The sequence below is a fragment of the Rhopilema esculentum genome, chromosome 10 (assembly GCF_057945365.1).
Source record: "Rhopilema esculentum isolate cy_ngs chromosome 10, ASM5794536v1, whole genome shotgun sequence".
In the NCBI taxonomy this organism is placed as follows: Eukaryota; Metazoa; Cnidaria; class Scyphozoa; order Rhizostomeae; family Rhizostomatidae; genus Rhopilema; species Rhopilema esculentum.
The window spans coordinates 10,426,263-10,437,825 of record NC_142824.1 but is presented as its reverse complement, the minus strand read 5'-3'; the positions used below and the strand labels follow the sequence as shown (position 1 = coordinate 10,437,825).

Here is an 11,563-nt window from a genome sequence, read left to right as displayed (position 1 = left end):
AGATGAAGTGCTGTTGATTGTCTTTTATAGTGGATGTAATGAAAACAATAGCTACTTGAAAGTTTAAGATTGAGTCAGGTTAAGGAGCACCTGCGAAGTTCAATCTGCAAAGTTCAATCTGCAGAGTATGGAAGGTCTCCACAAGTTCGTGTGTATGCAAGAACAAATAGAAAAATGTGCATGTGTGCAACTGTGCAAAAACAGTGTACTATCTTGTGTACGAGTATGGGAAACTCTGCAGAACAACTGCCACAACCTTGAATTGTACCAGGTTTTCAGCTTGACTTGTTGATAAACATGGATTTTTTTTAACAGGCTACTATTGTATGTACGTTTTGGTATTCTAAGCACTAGGCTTCATTGTTTAAGATCTTTGGCTCAGACTTTTTCTTCTTTTCATTATCCTAGCATGCCATGACACAGTTCTGACTTGACCTTGACATGTCTTTAGCATGAGTTTCACATTGGATGCACATTAGCATCAAAACTGAAGATAGGTTTTCGCAGCATCAAAATCAACATTGTTAATTCTTATAATTATATTTTTCTAATTATTGGAGGCAGTTATTGAGGCAATTTACATTTTACTTATCAAATCTATTGCCAAGGTTGATGGGACTGATTTAATTTAACATTTCTTTTGTGTCAGAAAAAAGGGGTGTAACATACCCAAATTTTCAGAGATAAGGGAGTGTTGCTATGCTGGTTATGTCAGAGATAAGGAGGTAGAAATCCATTATTGGAACTCACACGGTATATAGATTCTTATAGAAGTGAACCCACCAGGGGAAATACAGACAGTTGTAGAATATAGTCAGCCACAAAACACTACATATGATGTTATATAAAGGGAGATTGCCACGTAAAAATGTCATAGCTTTTCCAAACGCATTTACAAAATGGGTGTTTCCCAAATTCTTAGAGTTTCGGTCAGCAAACATTTTTTCCTCTTTGCCCCACAAATCTTCCAACCCTGGCTACGCTACTGCTTCTTATCGTCTTTACCTTAAAGTTAAAGCAAAATCTTAAAAAATGGGTGTTTCCCCATTTTAGTGTCTAACACCCCCCAATCATTGTTGCTAAAATCCGCCCCTGCTCGTTCGTTACATTCACTCTGATAAAGCTTTAGGTTCAATTTATCTTAAGATCATATTACATAACATTGGATTCTCCTCGTCACTTCGCTTTGTTGCTGACTATTTTTATACTATTACTCAATCTTGCAAATAGCGTACAAGATTTTCGAAAATAAAGGATTTCAAGGAGTTTTCAGATAAAACAATAGGATTTCCACCACATGTGCATGATATTTGAATGTGGTGATTTTCCCCTCCATCATGTTGGCGTCGAATCAAAGCAAGTACGTAGTGTATATGTAGTGGCGTATAAAAAGCTATGTAGTGTATATTACGCTGTCGTTGAAAGTCACCTACGCTATGCAGATGTAATCTAGGGCAGTCTTGCAACAAAAAACTTGAAACTCTCCAATGATTACAAAATAGAGCCAAATCGATAATCGAAAGTGCCACCAGATTAAAAGACAATTGCTCCTGTGATTGGCTGAACGTCAATAATCTTATTTCTTAGATCGGTCAGTTATGACCTGTAGGATTATGAATAAGCTAAGCCCCTGAAAGCCTTTGGGATAAATTTGAGTTAAGTTCAATGCACTCAAGCCATGTAACAAGAAGCTGCCATGATCTTCAGATCCCAAGACTAAATACAGAACATGGAAAAAAGGGCTTTAGATATTCGGCTTTAAAAATATGGAATGACACGCCTGTTGATATACGAGAGGCCTCAACTCTCGGTTGCTTTAAAAACAATTGAAAGCACACCTACTGGCTGATCAAAAACGCTAACTTCAAAACACGACCCTCTGGAACATATTCTAGATACTACATTGCCTTTGAAATTATATTTATTTGTTTGTTTTTATAAGATTGTATAAATATTTATTCATATCATATATCATATATCATATATCATATACCATATATCATATATCATATACCATATATCATATATCAAATATATCATATACCATATATCAAATATCGTATCATGTTCCAAAAGAAGCATAGAAGAAGATTAGAAAGGCCATATCTTTTTTTTTGTATTTCGTTTCGTAGTTTTCAATTTGAGCAAAAAGTTCTTGAGTCGTTTTTGAATGATAAATTGCAGCGATTGATGTAACACAATGAATGTAATAAATGAATGAATGAATGTAACTCTTTCTTTAGCCTTCTTCATAGAAGAATTTACCCTCAGAGAGATCCAGTTTCGGGTGTTTACACAAAACGAAATGAGACGGGTTCAAATCAGTACGCGTCGTAGCTCAACTCAAATGAGTACGGCTAAGCAGGCACCGTGCACCAGTCTACATGTAGGGGGGCTGACAAGGGCGTGTCCTCAAAAGATTTCAGTCACGCCCTCTAGAACGCCGGGAAACGCCCCTTTTAGAAAATGCTTGCCTATTTCCATCGATTTCTTCATAAACATTCTGATTAAGAGAAGATGTCAATAACTATAAAATAAGATAAAATGAGCTTGAGGATGATAAAACACCAAGCTAACCAAGTTATAAAACCCATTATACCATTAAACAAGATAAAACACCTAGAAAATGAGCAAAAAGGGTTCCCAGTCAAAAGTACGCTACTACTTGAAACCCCTTTGTGTAAACTTTCCAAAGTTGTGTGAGAGTAAACTTTCTAAAAAAAATTCAAATTTATTATTGCAGAAAAGTTGGGGGGCTATAGCCCCTGCTAGCCCAATGGCTGCGCGGTGCCTGTGGCCAGGTGATCTCCAATGAGTACGGCTAGGTGATCTCCAATGATTACGGTTAGGCAGGTCTTGTGTTAACAGAATGCCTCAGCGAACTCCGATTAGAGTTCAAAGAGCCTCCTCGTAACATCGTGGTCACTGTGCTAAGCACAGTGAGCCTCGATGCGAAGATGGGCCGAAGTAGAAACGTATTCACCACAGGACGAGCGATAAAACAATGAGCATAGTTGACCAGCCGGTTTTCTGCATGCACAAAAAATAGGTGCCAAGAAATCTTCACTTATACCGAAAGTAAACTAAGAACTTACTTCAGTTCAAATAAATAACAATCCTGTCAATATTTGTTTGGTTAATTGGTTAGCAGAAAATGCTTGGTAAACCAGCACACTTCGTCATAGCAACCAGTTATTCAGACAATTGTTTTCATAATCAATAAATTTTCTGTGAACTACAGAGTTAAAATCGGTCGAAGCTAGAGAACCCAGGCATTGAATTAAACGCAAATACATCAGTTATAAAAAACAGAAAAATTAATTTAAAAGAATCTGAATTGGAACTTTAAATTTTCATATGAGATAAATGATTTACTTTGCCAGACCCTGATACACAGAAATTGCGCCTCCCTGTCGTTCTTCCAATTAGCCTAGTATAATTTCCAGTGGAAAAGTGTATACAGTACAGTCATAGCCACAGCAGTAGAGACAAACGCGTAAAGTCATGGATTGTATCAGGTTGCATGTATAGGTTAACCTTTCGCTAGCAATAAGTATTGTAATGGTAGAGGTGTAAACATGGAATGGGAGGGGGGTGTAGGAAGGGAATGGGAGGGGGGTGTAGGAAGAAAAAGGGCGCGAAATCTCCACATTGTCTGTCCAAGATTGTAATCTGAAGACAACAATAAGAATAAATACGTAGATAAAAAGCGTCAAAGAAGGAAAAGGTTTGCTATCTCAATTTCGGATTAATGAAGAGCAACAAAGACGAACAACAAACTGTGTCTGCATAGCCTTATAGGCATAACATTCTACTTAAATAATCACCGATAACATATTTTACTAAACTATTGAAGTTGAAATTGTAAATTGATAATCTGCTAACGAAGTCTGTTTCCATGTCAACCAAAACGCAAAATGAATTTTTATTTTCATTTGCAAAAAAAATCTGGCATTATGTAATCCGCCATCTTAAAGCTGAAGAAATAATACTATGGTATTAAAAGAAAAAGAAATATTGAATTAGCATAATATTTGTCCTTGATACACTGCCCGTGAAGGCAATCAACAGATATTGGCCAATCAATGAGCGCGTGAAAGAAATCACAATTAGTGATTGATCAATATTTGAATGAAAGATGGCTTAGGCCTTTTTTGCTTCTGTCGATTGCCTAATGCCAATAACAAGCTGAATTATTTTCCGAGAAACGGAAAATATGGGAACAATGCTGCGTTAAACTTGGTAATGTCATTAAATATTCTAAGGCGAAAAAAACTACAAATATTTTAGCAACATCCAGATCAACGAACAGAGAATTAACATCCTCTAAGGACAACACGACAATCTGAGATTTTGATCAAAAACATTTTCTATCTAGAATAACATCATTTCTATGGGCTTGAATCGCGACATAAAGTGTAAAAAAACTTATGGGATGTCATAAAAATGGGCCTTATTCTTGCTGTAAATGAAATGTTTAGTCTACCACTACATACAAAGTATGAGCACTGAACAATTGTTTGATGATAACATTAACAACTGAAGCTGTTGGGCTGGGGTTCGTTCTTACCGTGGTAAGGAAAATTCGTTTGTGTAAAACATTGGGCAAAGGAACAAGCAAGGATTATAATCTAAAATATTGCTTAAGTCTATAAACGAAAACTTTTGCTTGTCTAGGTTGAAACTCACAGTTTACGGTCCAATTTCTGTTGGAACGATCCTATAGTATTTGACTATTTACTTAAATGTAAATATCTCGTATATTCTATTCAACTATTCTGATTAAAAATCTCACTAAACATTTGAATAATTCTACCCATATTCAAAAGATAATGCTAAATATATCTCTAATAATTGAAACAATCTTCCAACAATAGCTACTAGTTATGCAAATGAGCTAAGTTACACAAGTTTTTCGAAAAATAAACTTCTTGGTTAGCATCAACTCCCTCTGCATTAAGCTTCTAATCTTTAGTTGCCAAAACCAAATTTCAAAAGTTACAAAGGACTGGTTATCAAACGGCAAGCTTCCTGAAAAGATGCGCGTCTGGCACGACTTCCTTAACACCAAAACATTCTGAGCAGATGGAAACTTTAGGTATCGAGAAGTTGTTCTTGCATTGTGATAAAACTAAAGCCAGCGAGCTAGTTGATTAAGAAGATATTTTCAGAGGTTTTTCTCAATGATAATCGTACAAGCTCAGAGACACCAAGGGTCCTAGTCTAGCGATTGGCGACTGAAGAAAGGGATATGCTTATGAGTATTCAATTAATAATATCAGTCACACCACTCAGCTAAATAACCAAGTCAAATTGAGTCAATGGCCAATCAAATAATGAATCTTCGAGCTTTATATAAAGCAGCGAATCACCAAAACGAAAGTATCTATGCGCAAAATATGTCATACTAATGTCAATGAAATTAGCAGATGCGGACAAGATTAATTTCGAAAGGGTTGGTTTGAGGTCTAAATTAGCATTCAACACAGAACACTTCTCTGTGTACTGTTTACCATCATAGCCTGTTTCGAATTGCAGTGCTAGAGTGATTAAAACGAAAGAAAGGGGCAAAGCTGAGCTAAGAGAGTTTTAATCACTTTTTGAGTCTCCGTTTGCAACAACTGTGTGACCATTTGCGAAGTTTCCGTTAGCATTACTGGTGGTAGTTGCCTTGCCATTAGAGGACTTGAAGTTGTCTCTGTTGAAATCTTTACCAAGATTGTTTTTACGTTTGATTCTTGCGTACGGTCCAATTGCTGGATCCATGATGAAATCGAACAGCACCCTAGTCCAGGAATTGTGTGAGGGCAAATCTTTGTAGTATTCGGGTGCAATTTCGCGGACCTTGGGCAGAAGTGAGCCGGGAACATTCGGGAAGTCGTGGTGCTCATTATGGTAACCGACATTGAAGGTGAGCATGTTCAAAGGACCGTAGTAGGAATATGTTTCAAAGCCGCTCTTGAACATGTAATGTTCTGAGATGAAATGCCCAGCCACCGGATGTAAACCCATGCCCATGAACGAACCGGCTATCATATAAGCCAAAGCCTTTGGCCCTAGATATATGTAAACAAGTGCATCGAAGGTAAATTGAACGGCGAAGTTTAGAGCTTCCATGGGTTGCATTGGTAAAGGACGGACGAACAGGGGGCGAAGGCTGTAGAAAAAGCCTTGGAAGACAACCCAGATGAATTTGGAAAATTTATTCGTGAAAAGACGTGCTTCAAACTCTGTTGGAAGATCTACGTCAATATCTTCGTTGCCCATGTACTTGTGATGATCGAGGTGATACTTCTTAAAAGCTATTGCACACGGTACTCCAATTGGCAAGTTGGCGAAAATACTAAAGAGTTTGTTTTGGGAAGGCTTCGTGTGACCAAAGGCAGCGCTGTGGGCGGTTTCATGGATGGCAAGTAAGAGAGCATGATTGAAAACGCCAGAAATTGTGTAGGCCAGCAGAAGAGTGATGCTCCATGGCAAGTCCTTGGTCATAAACATAACAACAAACTGAAACAACACTAGTGCAATTACCTTGTACTTGAAAATGTGATCAGTTACCATAAGACTCTTTATTTCCGGGTATTTTTCTAAGAAAAAGAAAGGAGGAAATTTGAAATTAAGTTCTATGAAAAGCATACTTTATTGTCTGATTTTGGTTTGCTAATTAGCAGGAAGTGTTTATTGAAATATTTGCAAATGAGGTGATACAAATTAGAAACAGGCACTTATTCGTCGAAGGTGCTCATAAGAACCAAGCTTTTAAATCATTAACTGGCTAGGGGTGTAACAAAATTTTGCTTACAACTAAACTCTTTTTTATTAAAGTTAAGTGCAACTTACTGTTCTTTATTTGAAAATCTGAGGCTGGATTGCTTTTAATTTGTTTTAAATTAATAGAGCGTAAGCAGTGTAACTGTTAGCATTTTTTCTTTCAGTGAGACAACCTTCATTTGCCGCCAAGTTTGAATATTCAACAAAAAAGCACCCACGAATGGCTAAAAATCCTCATTTACGCGTTGTTCAAAATTGCATTTTACAGTAGCTAAGCCTCAGTTCGTTCTTAATTTGTTCTTAACTTTTGACCAATTTTGAGGCTCCTGTTCTTATAAAAAAGAGTGTAGTTAACTTAAAATATGGCCAGCAAGTTCAATAGATTTGCATGAATGACTGACTGACAGTGGCAAATAATGCTCAGGTGTGGTGGTCATTCACTTTTGGGTAAATGAAAAAAAGTTGATGTTTATGGCCCAATAGCAAGATACACAATACAGGTGCAGGTCAAATTAGTTATCTGGAGAAAACTGTTATCCTGCAAGTTTGAAAATTCCCAGAAAAGCCCTAGATAGGGGTAAACTCTATGATAACTTAGTAAAGCCTGATCAAAGACACGTTCAAAGCAGGCTTGGCTTTTGGGGCTAGACAATAACTTGACTTAGAATTCTAATGTTCAATTTTCTACACTTTTTCCTTTTTTGGGGGTACTGATTTTAAAGTAACAAAATTTTTTTTTGAGGCATCTCAAACATGTTGATAAATTTTGGGATTGATTTTTACATGACACCTTAAAATTTGAGGTATAATTTTTAAAAGAGAGGTAATATGTTTTCATTCACTTAATTGAGCTGTTGGTTTTTTGCAAGGTTATGCTTGTCAAATTGTATCTAAATTTTGGGGTAGGGTTTTTGGAAAATCCTCTACATTTTAGGGTATGTTTTCATGTTTTAAAATTGCACACCCCTTCCTCTGCCTATTAAAGTTAAACCCCCTCCAAATTGGGATCCCCTACATCCAAGAAATTTGAGTTCCCTTTAGGCTGAACTGATGATTCACTCTACCAGCTGTTCATAATTTCTAAATTTTTTTTCCTAATGCTCCATCAGTTTCAATTTCCAATTGATCAGAATTTCCAATCCCCTTGTTGTGATTGGTGATAAAAAATATTGCAAACTGTAAACACTTCAATCAATTTTCCTCCATGTGTTATAAAAAATGAAATAAAAAAGACCTCCTCTAAATAAGACTTCAAGACATCCTTGCCTGCTCTTCAGTTCCATTTATTGGGCTGACATCCAAATATTTGATTTTGGTAACTTATTATGATTGCATTCCAAATAATATGATGCGGAAGATAAAAATAACTTACAGAAAATGTTTCATTTCTTTATTTATTGAAACCTTTTCTTTCCATTGAAGCAAAGATTTTCTCACCACAATTTAAAGCAAAACTTCAGAAATATGACCAAAACATTTCTAACAAAAATTAGATATGCAAAGCAAAAATATGCAACAAATTATTGTCACCAGATTTTTGGTATTTAATGCATGCTGTGTGCAACAATTTTTGACCCTAACTACCAAAAGTATAGTGACACAAACAGTTGTTAGAGTACTAAGCAACAAGGGAAAACTGGAATGCTCTATCCTTACCAGAAAATCAAACTTTGGGGGGGGGGGGGGTCCAAAAAGTTTGCCTTTTGCACTTACGGTTTAATTTTCAATTGGAGTTTGGTTGTGTAATTAGACAGTAGCTTAAAATATGTATATGTGGAGGGCACAAGAAAATTTTTCACCTATGACATTCTAGGGATAGCCAGAAAAGGGGTCTGGGGGTATTAACAACATTGATTGAGAAGCAAGGATCCAAAGTACAACAACAAACATTTTATCATAGTGGTGCTGTTTGGTTATCCTTAGTTCTGTTTGGTTTGATTACAACATGAAATCAGGAAAAATTTTAGGTGCAAGAAGTTGAACAGGTTGGATTAAAGGCAGAAATTATAGAAAACAACTTTATTGATAACCTAACCTCTGTTGTTTTTCAAAGCATGACTTGTCCAGCAAAACATGATCCATTTTTGGAATAAACATGTATATATACTTTGAGGTAATCTTTGTAAGTTGATTAACCAACAAGCCGTAAAACTTTTTTTACCTAATTCTCATTCTTCAAAAGGAGGGAAACAACTTCCAAAAAAGGGGAACCAGACTTGCTTCAACTCAGTGGCGGAAATTCAGGCTTTCATTTGGGGGGGGGGGGCTACCATTTTCCGACAAGATAACATTTTGGATCATGTCTAATTTTAAAGAAACTGCACATTTTGATAGAAATAGATGATTTTTTGATGGGACCTTTTAGAAATCTTTGCTGACCACGCCATAATTAAGTAGCAAGAAGAACAATCCATTTATTGTTTTTTAATATCAAGATTGATATCTCATCTAAGACAATTAATGGTACAAGAGGTCAAATGATTACACTTTTGAAAAGTCATAAGTTCATTTTATGCATACTATCTTGTTTTCGTCAGTTGGAAATACCTTTGAAAATAACTTTTATTTGAAAGAATCCGATGGAAATTTTGGCTAATCTTTACAGAACTGACATTAAATATACAATTCATAAGCAGTTTTGATTTTGGTCTTATATTGTTTGACTGATTATTTAGTACTGGCTAATATTTCAACAGCTATGCTATGTCTAAATTTTGCAAAAAGGGCATAGAGAGGTTATAGAGGCCTCTAGAGTAAAAAGGGAAAAATGCAGATCACCTGCGAGCGAAGTGAGCAGAAAATTTGGCAATTTTGTCCTTAAGATTAGCTTAGAATTCTTGAGAAAGCGTCCTTAAGAAAGCGATTTCTTGGAGTAATTCCAACAAGTAAAACGGTTGTCAATTATCAACTATCGTGAACTCTCTGATTTCTTATTTTAACTTTTCATCTTTCATCATCAAGACATAATAACTTTCAACTGAATACTTCATTAATTTTTATAAAAGTTAAAGCAGTAATTGTTGTCGGAATATTAGGCCTGAAAATAAATGTAAAGTATACTTTGTAATTACAATTTCATCAAAGGCAGATCCTTGATATTACGTAGTCTACAACACATCAATCTTTCAAAGAGCTTACACAGTGACTATTTTATTTGTAGAAAGGAGAGCACCAGTGTTTATTTCCTTTAAATAAAGTAGATCTAAATAAGAAAATGAGGAAAGGGTTCATTCCCCAACAAAATGCAACACATGGCCTCACCCCCTACAAAACTTTCTTCCCTAGACAGAATCTGACAGTTATTGAACAAAGTTATCTTATGGTCTCAGGAAAGATTGAAATTCCAGCTTTTAAAACCAGTAAATATGCAAAATTGAATTACATAATTTTAAAATGAATTATATAATCTTGATAATTTCTGAAAATGATTTTTTTTGCAAAATATTCTCACCCATTTGTAAGGCGTTTCTATCCACGCAATTTGCAGAATAACTGTTTTCCCAAGGGAGCTGGCATGAACTTGCATTTGGGCCATACTGTGATGCCAAAGACCCCGAACAGCCTGAGCACAGCATAACTTAGACTGACATTGTTACCAAAGCTTTCATTCTTAACAACATGGATGGAAACAATATTACCCACCCTTTCGTTAACGCATTAGAACAGAAAAAAAACAGAAAAATGCTCAAGGCAAGCACTCCATCCGTTTTCTGTAAAGACCAAGGAGCAGGTTAAGATTTTGAATATTTCTCCCATTAAAAGCTTAAACCCTAAAATATTTCATGTGGAGCGTCAGCCAGCCTAACTTTTCATGATGACACTTAATTCAATGGGAAGACGAAATCAAAGCAGAAACACTAGACTTCGAGCTAAGAAAGAATCGGCAATTGCAACCATCAGTCAACATTTACCAACCAATTGCTAACCAAATTTTAAGCAGGAAAAAAATTTTGTTTTCTGTGCACTGGTGTTCAGTTGAAAATAAGAATAAGTCTACGCGACAAGGACAGTCTGTGAAGTTGAATACGACCCTATCTAAAAATAATACCAGCTTTGAGGATAGGCCAATCTAAAATGAAGAAGGGATCCTTTGAAGGAAAACCAAAATTATTTGCTATGTCTGTCAAATATTCAGGGACTCAATAATGAGTTTGATGAACAACTTCGTAATTTTTCAGCTGGAATTTAGTACGAAACCGTCTGCTCGCCCAAAGGCCTAAAAAGTCACGACAAACTAAAAGTTTGCTTTACTTACTCAACATTTCCGCCCTTCTTGATGCGTGTGGTTCTTCTGTATAGGACCAGTCGAAACTATTCCTTGAAACTGTACCACCCATTTTGAAGCTCTAGCTAGGCCTTACACTGAAAAAAATCACTCTGTGAAGCCGGGTTTTAAGTACACATGCCCAATTGTCTTTCGAAATAATTGCCTTTACGCCACCTGTCTAGAAGATAAGGACCGCTGAACCTCGAAGACAATCACCTTGCCAAATATGGACTAGACTGTTGAAGGTATCCAATCAAATAGTGTTCTCACTTGCAATTGACCAATGATTGACTGGAATAAAGGATGCACAGACCAACGAGAAAAACAATTTTAAGGAGGGGGTAATCTCCAACTACAGAAAACACTGAAGTTGTTTATTTGTGCATCGCTGGACTTTGTATCCTGTGGCAAGACTTATCGTACCATAATGGTGTCATTAGGAGACGTAGGAAGTAGCCAACAGACCGAGGAACACAAACGAAAAGAAGATAACAAAGGACATTATGTAATCGAATGTAATCGAAT

At 36.2% G+C, this 11,563-nt stretch overlaps 1 protein-coding gene across 1 annotated transcript; it reads right to left on the bottom strand.

Moving 5' to 3' along the window:
• Positions 1–3,715: 3,715 nt before the first annotated feature.
• Positions 3,716–11,214, bottom strand: LOC135684167 (sphingolipid delta(4)-desaturase DES1). Its single transcript, XM_065199599.2, has 2 exons — positions 11,027–11,214; positions 3,716–6,587 (listed from the first exon to the last, which is right to left on the bottom strand). The coding sequence occupies exons 1-2, from the start codon at positions 11,106–11,108 to the stop codon at positions 5,590–5,592; spliced, it is 1,080 nt and encodes a 359-aa protein (XP_065055671.2). The 5' UTR covers positions 11,109–11,214; the 3' UTR covers positions 3,716–5,589.
• Positions 11,215–11,563: the final 349 nt, after the last annotated feature.

Bases quoted from the DNA above. Each gene is read 5' to 3' on its own strand.
- LOC135684167 (XM_065199599.2), bottom strand. From the start codon at position 11,108: ATGGGTGGTACAGTTTCAAGGAATAGTTTCGACTGGTCCTATACAGAA. The intron at 6,588-11,026 runs GTAAGTAAAGCA...TCTTTTTCTTAG, and splicing joins AAGAAGGGCGGAAATGTTGA to AAAAATACCCGGAAATAAAG.